The sequence below is a fragment of the Pinus tabuliformis genome, chromosome J, assembly GCF_031772625.1.
Source record: "Pinus tabuliformis cultivar Carrire ecotype Pingquan chromosome J, CPIR1, whole genome shotgun sequence".
Taxonomy (NCBI): Eukaryota; Viridiplantae; Streptophyta; class Pinopsida; order Pinales; family Pinaceae; genus Pinus; species Pinus tabuliformis.
In genome coordinates, this window is record NC_142295.1 from 249,343,195 (window position 1) to 249,364,101 (window position 20,907).

General features: G+C 32.5%; 1 protein-coding gene across 1 annotated transcript; it reads left to right on the forward strand.

Moving 5' to 3' along the window:
* Window positions 1-2,063: 2,063 nt before the first annotated feature.
* Window positions 2,064-19,657, forward strand: LOC149226708 (putative inactive purple acid phosphatase 27). Its single transcript, XM_089375354.1, has 13 exons — window positions 2,064-2,623; window positions 2,841-2,928; window positions 4,806-5,081; window positions 5,172-5,280; window positions 5,385-5,502; window positions 5,627-5,759; window positions 17,974-18,161; window positions 18,283-18,472; window positions 18,605-18,672; window positions 18,816-18,924; window positions 19,005-19,193; window positions 19,278-19,358; window positions 19,446-19,657. The coding sequence occupies exons 1-13, from the start codon at window positions 2,250-2,252 to the stop codon at window positions 19,497-19,499; spliced, it is 1,977 nt and encodes a 658-aa protein (XP_089231480.1). The 5' UTR covers window positions 2,064-2,249; the 3' UTR covers window positions 19,500-19,657.
* Window positions 19,658-20,907: the final 1,250 nt, after the last annotated feature.

The following is a 20,907-nucleotide window of genomic DNA, read 5'->3' on the forward strand; positions in this document are numbered from 1 at the left end:
TTAAAAATATAGTTACTTTTAAGTTCAAAGAAAAAATGTGGTGTGAAAAAGATTTAGCAGCTAAAAGAAAATTAAGATATTATAAGGAGGTCATCAACCCCATCCTAGAAGATCAAAAGTATCTCTCTGTTTTAACTAGCTCAAAGAAGAAAATTAATATAGCCAAGATTAGAACGAACTCTCATGAGCTCCATAGTGAAACTCCTGGTTGGGCAATTCCTAAAACACCATGGATGGAAAGGTTCTGCCATCTCTGTGAGAATACGAACATCGAGGATGAAAATCACTTCCTCTTAGAGTGCCCCGCTTACAACCACATTAGATCTCAGTTTGAAAATCTCTATTGCAATACTGACGTTCCTAGCCTTTTACGATGTCAAAATTATAGTGAGCTCAATAATCCGTTTTTTTAGGTCTATAGACCAAAGTTTAGTCTCAGTGAACGTTAACCATCATCATCATCAATAATATTTTAAATTATTTTAAATATTAAATTTAAAATAATTTAATATTTTAAATTATTTTAAATATTAATTTAAAATAATTTAATATTTTAAATCAAATAAATTAAAAATTAAATATATATTTAAATTATTTTTATTATTATAAAAAATATTTTATTTAAAATATAAATAAAATATTTTTTATTATATATATATATATATATATATATATATATATATATATATATATATTTTTAATAAACCTGAGGAGTTGGTTTGGCACTAATGACTAGTAAATCTTGGAAGTCTACGGTTGGTTTTAACACTATAGTTTAGTCTATTTTTTATCTTTTATATTTCACATTACTTTAATTATCAATTAAATTTTTGAGACAAATATTTTATTATTATTATTAAAATTTATTTTCTTTATATTTTATTATTATTATTTATAGTTATTATAAATATGTTGATTTCACTACAAATGCATTTAATGTCTAGATAAAGGAAAGAAAAGGAAAGGTGACCAAGATTATTTTTAAGAGTAAACTTATTAAGTGAATCCAACATTCATATGACATAATTATTGGAAAACTAGGTAATTGTTTTTTAATAAGATTATTTGAAATTTAGTAATATAATTTAAAATAAATAAATAAATTTATTTATATATTTAGTAAAAATATATTTGAAATTATTAAAATTCAAAAATAAATAAATTAATGGAGTTGTTTTTAGTGCGATTTTTTGGACTTTCCGGAATCCGGTGGAAAAATTTGAGGTGAAATCTTTATTTGTGTTATTTAAACTTGTTTTTTGATTGTATATATGGCACCCTGGAAAAGCACTAGGGAACTTCAATTGCACAGGATTACCCATCAAGCTTGTGATTTCAATAAATTCGTGCCGGATTTTAGAGAAATTTGACCGGAAAAACTCACGATAAAAACTTCCAAAAAATCACATTAAAAACAACTCCTGTAAAATAATATAAATAATTTATTTTTAATAAAATTATTTGAAATCTAATTATATAATTTAAAAAGTTAAAAAAAATAAAAAAATAAAATAAAATATTTATGCATTCAACAAAAATATATTTGAAATTATTAAAATTCACCATCTTTTCAAATTTTCTTATGAATATAATTAGAATGCTCCGAAGTCTCCATATCCGTAGATGACATGCGTACATTATGCCCCTGTGACTGGGTGACATTCGTACAAAACGATATATATGCTTGTCTATCCTTCGGGTATTCTGAAAATATGGGCAAATCCAGTGTGATTTTATTTTCAATGGAGGGAGGAGGGACAGTTGGAGACTTCGAGTATTCGAGATAGCGTTCATACGATGACAGTATTTTTGAAAAAGTGAATGGAGGATGATAGTTGGGAGATTTTGACAGGGCGCATATAGTTTGAGGAGAGGTAATATCGCATTTATGATCATCTGTAAAGCTCCAAGTGAGGTGACCTGTAACAACTAAGCCTCTGCATCTAATTAAATTATATTTAGTGGACATAAACTTCCGGCGAAAACTGAACACAAGCTTATGTCCATACGTTAAGTTATCTTTAATGGACATAAGCTGCCCCCGGAAGCGGAACAAAGCTGCCCATAAATTTCGATCATGACACTCAAAGTTCTTCAAACATTATCAGATTTAGTTTTATCTATAAACTCAAATTCCATTTAATTTGATTACATAAGGCCCTAAGGCTGCCTAAATATCATGCGCCGCAATTATTAGTCTCATAAATTTTTGCTTCTCCACCTTCTTGCCCAGCCAGAAGGTTCCAGCCATGAGGACTTTCAGAATGCAGAAATTCATGAATCAAATTGATCCTATTTTCTTCGTCACTTTGATTTTTATTGTGACAGACCTCATTGGTTTTGATTCCCGCTGCAATGGATCGTCTTCAGATAATTACCCTTCGGGCCCTCGGTTCGATGCCGAGACTTCAGGTCCTGGCTATCGTAACCTGTGTGGGACAGGCTACAGATGTATTAATAGGAGGGATCTTCGAGAATGTTCGGATCAGAATCCAGACCTGCAGATGAATCTCGGCACGCAAGGACCCCTTCCGGATGAAGAATTCATTACTGTCACTGTAAATGGACTCTCGAATCCCTCCGATGATATTTGGGTTGCCTTAGTTTCGCCTTCAAGCCGCAAGTACGGTGTATTAACAGTTCGTTTTTCCTCTATCTCGTTTATTTCATAATGTTTTCATTGGCCTGTGTAATGAATTTGATTCTGGTGCCGAAGTTACTGCCATGGCCAATTTTTCTGATGAGAAATGTGGAATCATAATTATGTTTAGGCTTGCATCAGAACGTAGGGTGTTTATAGAAAAAATTGCCAATCGATAACTAACCATAGTGTGTAACAGCATTTCGAATTGTCCACTGAAACTGTACATGTACTTGGAAACTGGAGATATAAAGCTTCATTCTCTGCTCTGCCATTACACTGTGAAGGTATTCCATATCACTTTTTATTTCATATCTGTGTTATGAAATCTTTTGGAAAAATTTGGTATATCAGATTCTTCGTTTTGGGGATGGGATAAGGGATTCATTTTAGTGTAGCAATTTGATTGTTAAAGCTTATAAAGCTGTATATAAATTAATCTATGTGAATTTGAATTTGTGAAGAAACATATTTTTTAGTTATTACTTGTATGGGATTCATCTAGATGTAACAATATACTAACGTCTTTAAATTTGAAAGTATGTATCTTTCAAAAAAAAATCTATTTTTACTTTTAAGCCTACTCAAATTATATATAATTTATTAAAATATATATCATTAAATTTATTTTATCATTTATATATGATTTAAACTAATTTAAGAAATATCCACTTTTAATCATTAATTCATCCAAACCATACAAGGAACATGCCACAAATATTTCTTTTGCTTCCTAAGAATGTAATTTATTTTGAGTGATAGAGGAGACATCCCACCAGCACAGATACCAAATTCGGCCGAATCTGTCGAAAAAATTCGAATATTCGTCGATTCTTTCAATTAGGCCGAATTATCTTAAAAATTCGATTCGTTTTTAAAGATACACAGACGATATATGCGGGAGCCATTAAAGCTGACAATGGGAAATAAAAAAAGCAGTTGTTTTTAGTGAGTTTTTTTGGAAGTTTTTTCAGTGGGTTTTTTGAAATCGCAAGGTTGATAGGTAATTTCTGAACAATCAAAGCGTCTTAGGCTTTTTTCAGAGTGGTGAATCCAAATATGTAGTTAAAAAACCATTTTAAATAATACAAATCAAAATTTAACCTCAATTTTTTCTACTGGTTCCATCACCGGAATCTCCAAAAAGTCGCACTAAAAACAACTCCATAAAAAACTGATTACTCATTTGTGTTAACATTAAATTATATTAGAAAGTGAGCCGTCAGCAAAGTAAGCCAAAATAATAAGCAGGTTTACTCAGATTACAAGGAGATTATGTAAATTTTAAAAAATATATTTAATTTTTTTAAATATATTAGTATTTTTGTTTTCAATTAGAAAAATTTGAATTTTTATATGGTATTGTATTTAAATTTAAATTTAAATGCGAATTTGGTAATTATGCCCACCAATATATGTAAACACATAAAAAAAATTTAATGAGGTTTTAATAAATGTTTTTTTTATAAATTTATTTTGATTTTATATTTAACTAGATGATTGATAGATATTCCACTTGTATAAATTTTATTTTGAGTGATAGAAGAGACATCCCACAAGTATATGTAAATGCACAAGGAATGTATAAAGATAAGAAAGAAAGCAAAAAAAACACCGAATGAGGTATTAATAAAATGTTAAATTTTATAACTGGGATCATTGATAATCATTCCACTGGTTTAAGTTGGTCTAGCTTGATATATTTAGGAAATAAATCTTTTTAATATATAAATTTAAGAGAAAATTAAATTAAAATGAGGTTAAGAAATTGTTATAAAGTCATATAATTTAATATTTCAGAATTTAATGAGAAAAACAAAGTAAAACAATTTCTCAACCTCATTTCATCATCCTCTTATTGAGATTCCTAAATATTCTCAACTCCACAATCTAATTAAATTCAAAATATTTTAAATTTATTTCAAATTATATTTGAAGATAAATAGGCTTTAGATATTTGGCCTCAAGGTTAAATTCGTTCCTCTGTGTGAATGAAGAAAAACCAGCTTTAGGCTTCAGTTAGTTCTGGACTAGAGTCGTCCTGGCTTTAGGAAATGACAGAAATTTTCAAATTTTGGCAAATCTGTAAAATTTGATATTGAATGTTTCCAAAAAGATTGAGATTAATGTCTAATGATTCTGTGATTCGAATTACTTGCTACAGTCTCAGTTCCTGAAAAACGATCCCTCCTATAGGGAATGCACCAAAAACAGAAGCAGCTATAAATTACTAAAGGACTGGGACGAACTTGAACCCAAGACCTGCAATGGTTCCATAACATTTCAAGTCATCAACATACGCACAGATATCGAGTTTGTATTGCTGTCTGGTGGTTATGAAAACCCCTGCATCCTTCGGAGATCAGAGGCTCTCAAGTTTTCTAACCCAGACATGCCGCTCTATGCCCATCTGTCCAGCGTGGATTCTACTGGTTCATCCGTAAGTATAAGATCAGATTCTAAAATTAAGGGCATTTATATCTGTTATTGATCAACTGTATAAGATTATAATTACTTTTCGAGAAATCAGATGCAGGTAACATGGATCAGCGGGAGCAATACTACACAATTTGTGCAATACGGTGCTGGAAAATCGGCCATGTCCACTGTGACAACGTTCACTCAAGCTGATATGTGCAGTATGTTCTGCCAATCTTTGAATTTCTTGTCCCATTCTGTCAATTATGGATAGATTTATAATACAGGTGTGAAAATTGTATCATAAATTCAATTGCTTTGCTAGGTCATGATCTGCTTCCAAGCCCAGCAATGGATTTTGGATGGCACGATCCAGGGTATATTCATACAGCCCTAATGACGGGGCTGCTGCCTTCTCAGAAATATAGTTACAGATATGGAAGGTACAAGCACCCAGAATACTTGCAGGCTCCTGTTAAATATAAGTCTAAAGATTTTCATTGATTTGGTATTAGGGAATTGTTTATTAATTCGTGGCTAGCATTGATATCTATATAATTTTTGCAGTGACAATGTGGGTTGGAGTTCTGTTGCAAGCTTCTCCACCCCTCCTGCATCAGGCGCCAGCGAGGTTCGATTTCTTGCATTCGGCGACATGGGAAAGGCTCCCCGCGATTCATCTGATGAGCATTACATTCAGGTATGACGTTAGGGTTTTGACATAGTTGGGTTAAGCTGCATCAAGAGTCAAAATCCAGAATTGCTTAATCACAAAAAAGTTCAAACAAAACTCTAGGCGTAAACTTATGATTAGTTATTAAATTCAGATTTTGATGAATCAGCTATTTTCTTCTATGTTCACAGTATTCTGATGTTGGACTGTGTTTTGGGTAAAACCCGAATGCCATTTTTAAGTACTCGGTCTCTGGTTTCTTGGTGAGTGATTGAGTACTTGAGAAAAATTGGTCATTTAGACCAGATGCAGAGTAACCATTAGAACCAAATCAACCAGCAAAAACGCACAGGAAAAAAACAACACAATTTAAATGTTAAATAAAATTATAAATTTATAAAAATATTTTCACACATATATGTCAAAGTTATTTCTAACACATAATTTTTTTTTTTATATTTATGTGAAATTAATGATTACTAAATGTACTTGTAATGTATCTGGTAACTTTGCATGTAAAAGTAGACGTTGCATGTAAAAGTAGGGAGTTAAAATTTTTTTTACCATACAAACTAATCACATACTTTGGACATTATGATTATCACATCAAAATAAAGAAACATCATCATTAAGGATTCAACATTATCCCGCTGACACAAAAGGCAATCACACCATTGAACACGGATATACCCTAGAAACCCCGTAGGGTGAAAACCAACAAACGTTTAATCTTCTTATTAAACGCTCGTGAGGGTTTTCACCCCTCACTCAATGGCTGGATTCCATCCCTTAACCATTGTTATTAAAATCATTACAATGAATTATCATTAAGTTGTCACATAACTAGCTAAAAGCTAATACATTTTCCATGAAACCCTTTTTCTTACATACTGCCACATGCAACATTCCTTGTGGCATAATTGTTCTAGCAATGGACGATCCTGCAACTTGAACTCATTTGCATGGACCAATAATCCTTTTCTTGCCATAATGTTAAACATCACTTTCCTTTGGCACCAACTGCCATCGTTTCCTGTCAATGTAGTTGTCAACAAGCTTTGGCAACAATATTAGATACATTATTAATCATTCATTAAGCAACCTCTAAAAGTGATCTTTTAACATCTACTCATATGCATGAGCAAGCATAACATACTAATTAACTAGTACATATATTCAAGTAAATTCTTGTTCTACTTTTCACAATGCTTATTCACACTAATGAATATTTCTCTCTAAGATATCTAACCATTAGTTTTACAAGTCCATGTTTCCCTTTAAAACATATAACACATTAGTTATGTTTACATACAGGTAATAAACTATTGTTTCTACGTCTTTGCACATGCGTTCCTTTCACATAGTTATTTTTCAAGAAATTAACATAGTTTTTCTAACATACAAAGAACACATCTCCATGACACAATGACTGTTTTTTGAGCATCCATTAGCTTATCTTAATAGCCCTTATTTAATATATGCAATGCATATTCCCTTCTTTAGAACTCTACCATTATTTCATGTAAGCAATTACTTACTTCTTTCTTGAAGGAAGTCATCATAACCCCATTTCTCTATCTTCCTATAAGTAAGTTTCTCATGCTTTTCCTTTCAAGAAACTATTATAGATACCCTATATTTATGCATAAAAATCAAGAAACCATAACAAGGTTAATCTAACCTCTTATGCGCCAAAATCAAGAAGTCGTCCCAACTCATCTAGCAAGGCATTCTTTTCAAAAGATTAATATTTCCAAGGAAGTTACATTTCTACCCTTATGCGCATGCAACATGTGTTTTTCCTAACACAATTACTTTTACTTCAATGAACATAATATTTTCATGAAACAAGTATGGAATCTTGTTCTTGCATGAACACTATTCATATGTGTCATTTAAGGAAAGAATCTCTATCTTTGCTTTCAAGAAATCTCGCATAAAGTCATTATTTTCATGCATGAAGAATGCACTCTTCTTCTAAAAAGAAACTATATATAAAACATACGTTTTTCTTCAAGATAGTTAGAATGATTATCTATGTGCCTAGAAGCACATCATTAGTAATTCCTATCATGCAATGCATAATTATTTCACAAGAAACTTTGAACTTAACTAGTCTCACAAATCATTTATGCATATATCCCTTTTCAAGAAAATGACAAGTGACTCGACATTTCACACAAGGTAATCTTTCAAAAAGATAACAAAACACACATATATTTTTCCTTCTAGAAAGAGAGCAGTTACTTATCTTATCCTTGGCAGCCTCCTTGCCTCCATCATCTGTTCGAACTATGCCTTGAAAAGCCTTGGAATATCATACGCATGATTTGTTTCGTAACACCAGCCACAAAATAAACTCCAGTGGTTATGGTGTCGAGACTAAAGGCCAGATACCCGCTGTAACAACCCAAAATCGCAAAAAGGGAGACATCGAGGAAGATAGCTGGCTGTTGAAAATCTGTCAACAATAAACACTGTTGTGCCATTACTATTTATTTTGTTAGCCCTCATAAAAGGCCTGGTGTCGCGGCCCTATTTTCCTCCTGGCCACCAACTACTGTTTTGAGTTCATTTCTTCCCGAGGTTGTCCGAGAGAAAGCATCATCGAACATAATGAACTATGATCATTACTATGAGACAGCTTCATCATGCCTGGAAAATCTCAGGTGACAACCTCATCACGACTTTAACATTTCTGCGTGGAAGGCAGGACTGAGAAGTCTTCTCTGGCACACCCATTTTCCCCTCGGAAATTCGCAAGCCCATCGCCAGACAGCTGCATGAGCTGAGGAATTGGCTCTGGCTTTTCATACTGCTCAAACTTAAGACAAAGCGACTCCCTGATAAGCTCTGGTTGAGGAACAACAAGCCTCGGCACAAGACCAAACCAGTACACGAAATTCTTGCCGTAGGCCTTAGTCCAATGATGAATCTCAGGCAGCACTCAAGGCAAAATACTGTGCGTGGATAGCTCCATTGGAACCGAATTGGCCACCTTCATCATTTCGATTACCTCCATTGTGTTTCCATAAAGCAGCCTATATGGGGGCCCCACGATACCCTTCGATTCGAAGGACCTTTTCATTCGACTGGGCACCCACCATATTTTCACAGCAAATTTCACAACGGCGAACACAAATACGAACCCCGCAGCTAGAGATGATAGAGCTCTGAGATCCATTTTGTTGTAATATTGGGTTCCATGACACTGATCTGTGAATCTTATAAATTAAATGAAGTCACAGGCCGAGAGGGATGGAAACTCCCCGTTCACTTTCCTCGCTCTTGTTTTCCTTCATTCTTGTTCAGTTTCACAACTACCAAGAATTAGTTAATAACTAATTTGTAACTTGTGATTTTACAATGGGTTATTTACAAGAGGGATATTACATACTCCCCCCCTTAACAAGAACACCATCCTCGGTGTTCATCTCTCATTGGAACTTAAGGTTTTACTCATGATATAACCATCTAACCACACAAAAAAGTGATCCTTCCTTTTTAAAATCAAAGATTTCATTCCAAGAAATGACAATAAACAAAAATTTTAATGTCATAACATAAGAAAAACCGATATTCATAAGCATTTATAATTGCAAAATATGCAAGTTCTGGTTGCCATCACTTGACCCTTATTCAAATTCATAATAAACAATTCTCTATGTCAACTTACCATTACTTACCATCTACTCTTGAAAATCATGAGTACTTTCACGTAAGCATTTTAATAGTGGTTGGACAACCCATCAACCCTCCATGGTAAGTAATTCCTGTAATGTATGACTAACAAATTCAATCGCATTAGTCACAATATTTCGAGTCAAATGAAATACTTTTAACTATCAATCAATTGTGCAATGTTAGATGATATTTAATTCACAGTACTTTTACAAGTACTTAAGAGCTCATCACTGCTCCACATGCACACTGAATTAACTCTCATTAAAGACATCCACATAGTACTTTTAAAAGTACCAAAAGAGCACCTAGCTCTCTAGCAGTCAATCACTGCATCAAGTGAAAATTGTCTTAGCCCCTACTAAGACGTTTACAAGATTAATAATATGAGAAAGGAATTAAAATTTCTAATAACTCCTTATTGAATACTAAGCTCATTTCCCGTTAAATGTGCATAACATATTTCACACAACTATATGTAAAATTCATTTTTAACACAACATATAGCTGATTAGTTAATTTCTTTAGCTATGAGAACCACAATAGGCTAAAGAATTCCCAACCCATGGGAACTGGTTTCCACAACCAAATCGAGTCATTTTCACATCCAAACAGTTTCTTTGATAGAGACCTTACCAGGTCTAACATGGAATTCCACTGGCTAACCAACTCAAGAATTCCAATGATCACATAGGGTCCAATATAGGATTCCTCTTGGCAGCGTCCTGACTATTCCTCTGACAGTGTCCCATCTATGAGGAATTTTGGGCCTCCTCCAATAGGCTCCAAATCAACAGCGTTGCCTCAGGCTTTTTACCCTCTTCACCATCTTTGCAAACTCTTTTCCCTTATTGAGATAATCGATCTCTAGGGAGAGGAAATCCGTGCAGACAAGTACCATCAACCCCTCTAGGCAGGTAACTGCCATCAACCCAAGGCATTAAATCCAGGCAGAAAAGTACCATCAACCCAAGGCATTAAATCCAGGCAGAAAAGTACCATCAACCCCTTTGGGTAGGTAACTGCCATCAACCCAAGGCATATCCGGGCAGAGAAGTACCCTCAACCCCTTCGGGCAGGTAATTGCCATCAGCCCAACTATTTGCAACTGTCTGGCATGTTAAATTTCTCTTTTATTACTCTTTCCCAAAGTAATTTACGTAATGAACCATAAGAACATTATCATTAACAAAATAAACATGCATGTACACCATGAATTTACACTTAACCCTCATCATGGGTCCACAACATCTAGATTGATGGGAAACATATCTATCATACATGTTGTATGCATTCAGATTTTCCAAATAACACAATTCATTCATATCATATAACATTATTCCTTCTCACTTATGATTGCAATTCACATTGCAACAATTTATGTGATGAGTTTTCTTGTTGCCATTAAGCTACCACTACTTAATCCCATCATCAATGTTAGTTATAAATATGCATCAGTTAACAAGTATTCAATTTCCAAAATTTTTCATGCATACAATATCGTCATGTATAAAAGCATACGCAAATATTCATTAATGTATAAATGTCAACAATAGTTGAGTTAATAATCTAAACCTTTCCAATTTCCCATAATCTGTTGTCTTAATCCACACCGTCATTAATGGAGTATTATCTTACATTTACTATGGCCAGCATTGGCCATGCATCATTAATATAATTAAGAATAATCAAGGTGTTTTTACCAACCCTTGGTTCAACATGCATAACTGACAAATTAAACTACCCTTATCGGAAGAAATTCCTCTACTTATGTAATTAGAAGCATGATCCCCTAAGTGTCACACATGCACCAGAGTTACCACTTGATGTTAGATGCAACAACTATCTTATCACTACTATGTGACCATTTCAGAATAATGACTTCAAGGAGACATTACGAAAATCATTAACATCAACACACTATAGTTATCATTTTCCAACTCCTTAAGCATGGTCAAAGGAATACTCACATGCACATCAAGTGCTATCTGGTCATCACCAGACTTAGCGTCTTCTGCAAGATTCTGGCACTCAAAGTCTGCGCTATCTGGTCATCACCAGACTTAGTGATTCTTTCCCCTTCTCCGTCTATCCCTACAGCACGGTCTTCTTCCTTCCCCTTACTTCCTTTTCCTTTGGAAGCATCTATAGTTGGGGAAGGTAGTTAGAGTTTACTAAAAACTTCATTAACATAGGTAGTCTATTTATGAATAATTGTCACATGTAATTCTACCATGAATGGGTCCTAGAAATGTTACCCACTGAACATGCCTCTACAATTAACTTCACACTGGAATGCAACATGCATAAGAAATTTGTCATTCCCATAGTAGAGATAAATTCAACCATCATTAAATCGAGGCTCCAATGGTTTTACTCTCACAACAAGTAATGATTAACATAAAACACATACCATGCTAGTGAATCTCAAAGAATTAAAGGGAAACATCATTAAATCTATTAAGATGTAAGCATATACTATGTATCAAGCATTCATGGTGAATAAAATTAAGAACCCTTCTCATAAACAACTGGAACTTTAGCACAGAGAAAGTAAGAATCATCATACACACATTCCACGCATGTGACACCAATCAAACCATCACTTGTATACGAATTTTAATAATCTTAAATCCAATGCAATTAATGCATATAAGTTCTATTGGTTAGTCATACAATACTAACCAATTTCAACTACCAATCATCTTCATGCATCTATGACAATATTGAATCAAAAATTAGTTATTACAATCAAGTCTCACTACTTGACTTATTGTATATTTCCAATATCTAAAGGGGTTCTTACAATGTCTTTTTAAAACACTATATTGTCAAATCCAAGGACATCCCCGTATTTTACATTCATGCATTGACTCATTAAAATTAGTTCATTGCAACTTCAATCTTGTTTAATAAATGCATCATTGTTATTGCCATATTTGCAAATCAAAAGTGGGTAGTTGATTGTCACTTTCGTCAATGAGTGTTCAATATTGTTCATAAGTGTAATGAGTGTTCAATATTGTTCTTAAGTGCGACAAAAGTTTTGTTGTCTTTCATCCTCATCAAGAATCCAATAGTTATGCAACAAACTTTATTACTTACTATGCAAAGCAGTTATAAACATGAATCACACATATCATGCCGAAAGTAGTGTACTACATAAATCAATATGTTAATGGTTAAACTCATACCTGAGTTAATGCCCACTGGTGGCATACCTCAATTTCTTTCCTGCTTACTAATTCCCAAAGGCGCCAATACTACAACCTTTAGCTCTTATACCACTTGTAATGCCTAGTAACCTCGCATGTAAAAGTAGGGAGTTAGAATTTTTTTTACCATACAAACTAATCACATACTTTGGACATTATGATTATCACATCAAAATAAAGAAACATCATCATCAAGGATTCAACATCATCCAACTGACACAAAAGGCAATCACACCATTGAACACCGATGTATCCTGGAAACCCCGTAGGGTGAAAACCAGCAAACGTTTAATCTTCTTATTAAACACTCGTGAGGGTTTTCACCCCTCACTCAATGGCTTATAAGGGATTCCATCCCTTAACCATTGTTATTAAAATCATTACAATGAATTATCATTAAGTTGTCACATAACTAGCTAAAAGCTAATACATTTTCCATGAAACCCTTTTCTTACATACCGCCACATGCAACATTCCTTGTGGCATAATTGTTCTAGCAATGGACGATCCTGCAACTTGAACTCATCTGCATGGACCAATAATCCTTTTCCTGCCATAATGTTAAACATCACTTTCCTTTGGCACCAACCGCCATCGTTTCCTGTCAATGTAGTTGTCAACAAGCTTTGGCAACAATATTAGATACATTATTAATCATTCATTAAGCAACCTCTAAAAGTGATCTTTTAACATCTACTCATCTGCATGAGCAAGCATAACATACTAATTAACTAGTACATATATTCAAGTAAATTCTTGTTCTACTTTTCACAATGCTTATTCACACTAATGCATATTTCTCTCTAAGAGATCTAACCATTAGTTTTACAAGTCCATGTTTCCCTTTAAAACATATAACACATTAGTTATGTTTACATACAGGTAATAAACTATTGTTTCTGCGCCTTTGCACATGCGTTCCTTTCACATAGTTATTTTTCAAGAAATTAACATAGTTTTTCTAACATACAAAGAACACATCTCCATAACACAATGACTATTCTTTGAGCATCCATTAGCTTATCTTAATAGCCCTTATTTAATATATGCAATGCATATTCCCTTCTTTAGAACTCTACCATTATTTCATGTAAGCAAGCAATTACTTCTTTCTTGAAGGAAGTCATCATAACCCCATTTCTCTATCTTCCTATAAGTAAGTTTCTCATGCTTTTCCTTTCAAGAAACTATTATAGATACCCTATATTTATGCATAAAAATCAAGAAACCATAACAAGGTTAATCTAACCTCTTATGCGCCAAAATCAAGAAGTCGTCCCAACTCATCTAGTAAAACATTCTTTTCAAAAGATTAATATTTCCAAGAAGTTACATTGCTACCCTTATGCGCATGCAACATGTGTTTTTCCTAACACAATTACTTTTACTTCAATGGACATAATATTTTCATGAAACAAGTATGGAATCTTGTTCTTGCATGAACACTATTCATATGTGTCGTTTAAGGAAAGAATCTTTATCTTTGTTTTCAAGAAATCTCGCATAAAGTCATTATTTTCATGCATGAAGAATGCACTCTTTTTCTAAATAGAAACTATATTTATGTGTATATAAAACATACTTTCTTCTTCAACAAAGTTAGAATGATTATCTATGTGCCTAGAAGCACATCATTAGCAATTTCTATCATGCATGCAATGCATAATTATTTCACAAAAAACTTTGAACTTAACTAGTCTCACAAATCGTTTATGCATATATCCCTTTTCAAGAAAATGACAAGTGACTCGGCATTTCACACAAGGTAATCTATCAAAAAGATAACAAAACACACATATATTTTTCCTTCTAGAAAGAGACCAGTTACTTATCTTATCCTTGGCAGCCTCCTTGCCTCCGTCATCTGTCTGAACTATGTCTTGAAAAGCCTTGGAATATCATATGCATGATTTGTTCCGTAACACCAGCCACAAACTAAACTTCAGTGGTTATGGTGTCGAGACTAAAGGCCAAATACCCGCTATAACAACCCAAAATCACCAAAAGGGAGACATCGAGGAAGATAGCTGGCTGTTGAAAATCTGTTGACAATAAACACTGTTGTGCCATTACTGTTTGTTTTGTTAGCCCTCATAAAAGGCTTGGTGTCGCGGCCCTATTTTCCTCCTAGCCACCAACTGTTGTTCTGAGTTCAATTCTTCCTGAGGCTGTCTGGGAGAAAGCATCATCGAACATAATGAACTATGATCACTACTATGAGACAGCTTCATCATGCCTGGAAAATCTCAGGCGACAACCTCATCACGCCTTTAACATTTCTGCGTGGAAGGCAGGACTGAGAAGTCTTCTTTGGCGCGCCCATTTTCCCCTCGGAAATTCGCAAGCCCATCGCCAGACAACTGCGTGAGCTGGGGAATTGGCTCTGGCTTTTCATACTGCTCAAAATTAAGACAGAGCAACTCCCTGATAAGCTCTGGTTGAGGAACAACAAACCTCGGCACAAGACCAAACCAGTACACGAAATTCTTGCTGTAGGCCTTAGTCCAATGATGAATCTCAGGTAGCACTCGAGGCAAAACACTGTGTGTGGACAGCTCCATTAGAACCGAATTGGCTGCCTTCATCATTTCGATTACCTCCATTGTGTTTCCATAAAGCAGCCTATATGGGGGCCCCGAGATACCCTTCGATTCGAAGGACCTTTTCATTCGAATGCGTACCGACCATATTTTCACAGCAAGTTTCACAACGGCGAACACAAATATGAATCCCGCAGCTAGAGAAGATAGAGCTCTGAGATCCATTTTGTTGTAATATTGGGTTCCATGAAACTGATCTATGAATCTTATAAATTAAATGAAGTCATAGGTCGAGAGGGATGGAAACTCCCCGTTCACCTTCCTCGCTCTTGTTTTCCTTCATTCTTGTTCGATTTCACAACTACCAAAAATTAAATAATAACTAATTTGTAACTTGTGATTTTACACTAGGTTATTTACAAGAGGGATATTACAGTGTTCTTTGAAAATTATGTCATGTAATTATGTCAAATTAATGATTATTACAATGTATGGTTTGAAAGATTAGTACTTAACATTAAATTTTCATAATTTAATAAAATGATTTTGATAATTTAAACATTGAAGTGTTAAAAAAAATACAAATTACACATATATCAATTACCTAATATTTAAGGAACATTTTATTTTATTTAAATTATATACTTACATTAACTATTATCTTTTACTATATCATTATTGTTATACTATGTAATAAAAAAGATAAATATTTATTTATATTTGTATAATCTTTTTCTATATTATTATCATTTCTTTTTAATTTTAAAGTTTTATTTCTTTTTCTTATTTTATATTAGAGGCATTATAAATTAATATTTTAGTATTTATTTAAGGTTATAACTATACTCATATTTAAATATGATAAAATAATATTTGTAATAATAAAAAAATCAAATTTTAAATTTTAAATTTTAGTATATAAAATTTTTAATATTAATTTATTTTTAATAAAAGAAATTCAATTTTTAAATTTTAACATTTAAAATTTTCAATATTAATTTATATTTATATTATTTACTAATAATTTTATTTTTTTTTGGATATAAATTGTATGTACAAACATAAATATTCAACATTTAAAGTGAACACTCTCTTTTTTTGTTTCTTTGTCTAGATAATTGATAAAGTATCTACTTAAAATATTGCCTATTTCTATTCATATCCAATTTATATCCTAAACAAACAAAATGAACAATTAAGTAAAGTCTTAATTGATAAAGTATCTACCTAAAATATTGCCCATTTCTATTTATACCTAATTTATATCAAAAAATAAACAAACAAAATGAACAATTAAGCAAAGTCTTTTGATGGAAATCACATAACGCATTTCAAGTCAACAAGTGTGGTTCATTATTAGGACCAGATTTCTTTTATGCGATTTCTACCCAAAAACTTTGCTTAATTCATTATGCATCAGAAAAGCCTGAAGACAGAAAAAAAGAAAAAATAAAGGAACAATTGTCAAAACTTACATACTCAAATTTTCATATTACAATTATAAAATCATTGTACTTATTACCAAATAGCAAATAATATTATATCTTGAAATATAGTCTAGATTTAATTTGTGAAGAAAATAAATTAATGGAACCACATAAATTAAATAGTTGATAAATATTGCTAAACATTAAAATAGTTACATCATAATACATCTTAACTTGTCCACATTTAAAAAAACATAAAATTAATTAAATTATACTTATTATTATTAATAAAAGAATTAATATATACATCTTAACTTGTCCACATTTAAAAAAAACATAAAAATTAATTAAATTATACTTATTATTATTAATAAAAGAATTAATATATAAATTAGTTAATAAATATTGATAGACATAATAGTTACATCTTACATTGTAAAGATTTAAAAATATATATAAATTAAATGTGAAATATCTTGTGGATATTTTTTTTTTGAAGTCACATGTTTTTAATTAATTGTAAAAAATACTATGGATATTTAATTTTGAAGTCAGATATTTTCTTCCAAAATACAGGCTTAAATCTCTCAGAGCATGCTCTTAGCCACCCAGTAAAATTTGAACACAAACTACCTTTACTAAGAAAACTCTTTTTAGTAACTGATTGTGCTATTAACACTATGGATTTAATCTGCATAAAAAAAATTTTACAAAATAAATTAATGGAACCACATAAATTAAATAGTTGATAAATATTACTAAACATTAAAATAATTACATCATAATACATCTTAACTTGTCCACAATTAAAAAAAACATAAAAATTAATTAAATTATACTTATTATTATTAATAAAAGAATTAATATATAAATTAGTTAATAAATATTGATAGACATAATAGTTACATCTTACATTGTAAAGATTTAAAAATATATATATATATTAAATGTGAAATATCTTGTGGATATTTTTTTTTGGAGTCAGATGTTTTTAATTAATTGTAAAAAATACTATGGATATTTAATTTTGAAGTCAGATATTTTCTTCCAAAATACAGGCTTAAATCTCTCAGAGCATGCTCTTAGCCACCCAGTAAAATTTGAACACAAACTACCTTTACTAAGAAAACTCTTTTTAGTAACTGATTGTGCTATTAACACTATGGATTTAATCTGCATAAAAAAAAATTAATTAAAGGCAAAAAAAACGCGTGATAAAGAGCCGGTGTGGTTTTCTTAATTACCACTTTTAGTACCGAACGTTCCTGCGTCCGTTTCAATTTTTGTTCTCGTTTCTGGTAATACAAATTGTTTCCATTTACAATTAAAATTGCAAGAGGAAAATAGAAAGCAGTAAGCTGAGAATAATTATTGGCAGCCAGGGGCCCTCGGAGTTATCGACGCCATGACAGAGGAAGTGTCATCGGGTAAGTTGGACTCGGTGTTCCATATCGGAGATATTAGCTACGCCACAGGGTTTCTCGTTGAGTGGGATTTCTTCCTCCAACTCATCACCCCAATCGCTTCCCGCCTATCTTACATGACTGCCATTGGTAACCATGAAAGGTAAGAAATTATGACGCATTTCTACAAATTCCTCTCTCTCCATTAAATCTTCAACATTGATCATATCTTCTAAGGCCCATTGATACAAAAACTCAAATGGGCAATGACTGAAATATTGCAGAGATCATCCCAACAGTGGATCAAAGTACGAGCAAAGTAGAGATTCTGGTGGAGAATGTGGTGTTCCTTATGAGAAATATTTTCCGATGCCAACAACTGCAGAGGACAAGCCATGGTACTCAATCAATCAAGGACCTGTGCACTTCACTGTAATGTCCACCGAGCATGATTGGTCACAAGATAGTGAGCAGGTATTGCAAATCTTTCATTTCAATTTCATCATGGTATTTTTTTTTTTCTCTCGAACATGAGAAGTTCAGAAATTTCATCTTAATATGAGAAGTTCCGAAATTTCATCTGAATATGAGAAGTTCCTTCCGCAGTATGAATGGATTAGAAAGGATTTGGCTTCTGTGGACCGTAAACAAACCCCTTGGCTTATTTTTACAGGGTAGGTATTCTTATTTCGCTTATTTAACTTCAATATAGCCAGAATTCAATCTCTTTGTAAAATATATATTTAAAAAAACCTATGTAAGGAATTTTAATTAACTCATTCTAACAATAATGAAATTTTACATTGAATTCCAACAGCCATCGGCCTATGTATTCTTCTATAGATGATGGTATTTTACAACTCATCTTACCAAGCATAGACGCTGAATTTGCTCCAGCCATTGAACCACTTCTCTTGGATTATCAGGTAAAACTGCAAGGATGTTTCTTTAAACCAAATGACATGTTTTTAAGAAAAATTAAATGCGTGACTTTGAATTATTGCAGGTGGACTTGGTTTTCTGGGGCCATGTTCACAACTATGAACGTACCTGCGCTGTGTTTCAGAAGACCTGCAAATCGCTTCCTACAAAAGACGTGAATGGCGTAGATACCTACAACAGTGCAAATTACAGCGCACCAGTGCACGCAGTGATAGGGATGGGAGGATTTAGTCTTGATAAATTTGTAACGAACGTGAGTAATCCTAATGAAACTCAATCACAGAAATGCAAATAACAATACTAATGTGATATATCTAATTAATGTATCCTACTGCAGCCTAGTAGCTGGAGTTTGGTCCGTATTTCTGAGTATGGATATTCTCGGGTTCATGCAACGACCCACCTACTGTTGTTTGAGGTAAATCATGATATGTGTGCTCCGCAACCTTTGAATTCTTGATTTTAAGATTCACCAGTTGTTCTAAACCTCCTACGCTGTTTGCAGTTCGTCAGTTCCCCTACTCGGGAGGTGAAAGACAGCTTCCAGATGACTAAATAATCTTCCAGTGGACAGAAGTCGTTAAATTGTGCTCCTTGAAGGTTGTTGTTAAAGAGTTCAGCCAATCGCAACTGTAGATAATCATCCAAGGAGAGAATTCATTGAATTGTGCTCTTGGGAGTGAAAAGAGTTCGCTTAACCTCATTTCAGTAGCAGAGGATTTTCTCAATCTGCCTTTCTAAATCTCAAAGTAAGTTAAAGAATTGGGGTACATGTTAAAGTATTTATTTAATTTTAATATCGTGTAATAGGTTTAATTTAGCAATATTTAATATTTTATTAGGTGGGTTTATATTGAAAGATATATATGGAGGAAAAAATGATATAATATATTGAGTATATAATAAGGGCAAGGGTTTTTATATTCATAGGTATAAAAAGTGGAGTTTAAAATTAGCGAAAAATATAAATAGTTGTAAAAAAATGTTAATAAAAAAATGAATGCATATAATATTAGTGAAAATAGAGGTTTTTTTAATTGAAAAGATAAACATTTTTTAAAAATATTTTCCAATATATAATCAAATTAAAAATATTATTTAATATACATAAATAAACATAAATTCATTAAATAAAACCTCATATATTTAATACTTTTTATTATCCATTCTTTAAATTTATGAAACTCTTTAACTTTATGCCCAACCAACAACATCAAGGCATAATCAATCATATCCATGGCTTCTCATTGAATCATATCCATGACATATTTAGATATACTAACATATTTTGAATTAAAAATTTACTAATATACTGATTTTTTTTCATAATAAAATATTTTTAAGATTAGCTCAAACGATTCATTAATTTTTTTAATAGAATTGTTTTAAAATAATACAAAACGAGTCCCAATGTTAAAGAATCCTAATAAGAGGTGTACATACCACATAGATAAAACGAAGACGTCTAAGGAGAGCTCCCAGTGCTAAGTTGTCTTCATTCGTGGCCTCCTTTGTACTAGCTAGTTTATAGGAATGCTTCTCATGCTCTTTAATTTGAGAGTGTTTTACATGTTGTTCTAAACTCTCCTTTGTGAAATTAGAGGAGATGAGGAGGAATGGGAACTCTCCCAACTGTTTTATATTTTAATCCTAAATCTTTTGTGAATTTGGTGGAGATAATGGGAATCTTTTTATCTTATTGGTTATTTAATTTACTAATTATCAGTTTTGTTGTAGCGGTTATAACCACTCTCTAAAATTTTGGTTTATAAGTAAATTTCAAAGCCTAACTTGGATATTGCGATCGATTATTCTTGGTCGCTTACTGGTAAGCTGATGATTTCAAGCCCCCTCCTTGATCTTAAGAGTTGTTCATGTTCTCATCTTCATACAACATGTGTCATATTTGGACATAAGGGTTGTTGTTTGTCATACAAAGGGAGTGTTGTCTTGTTTCAAGGGAATTG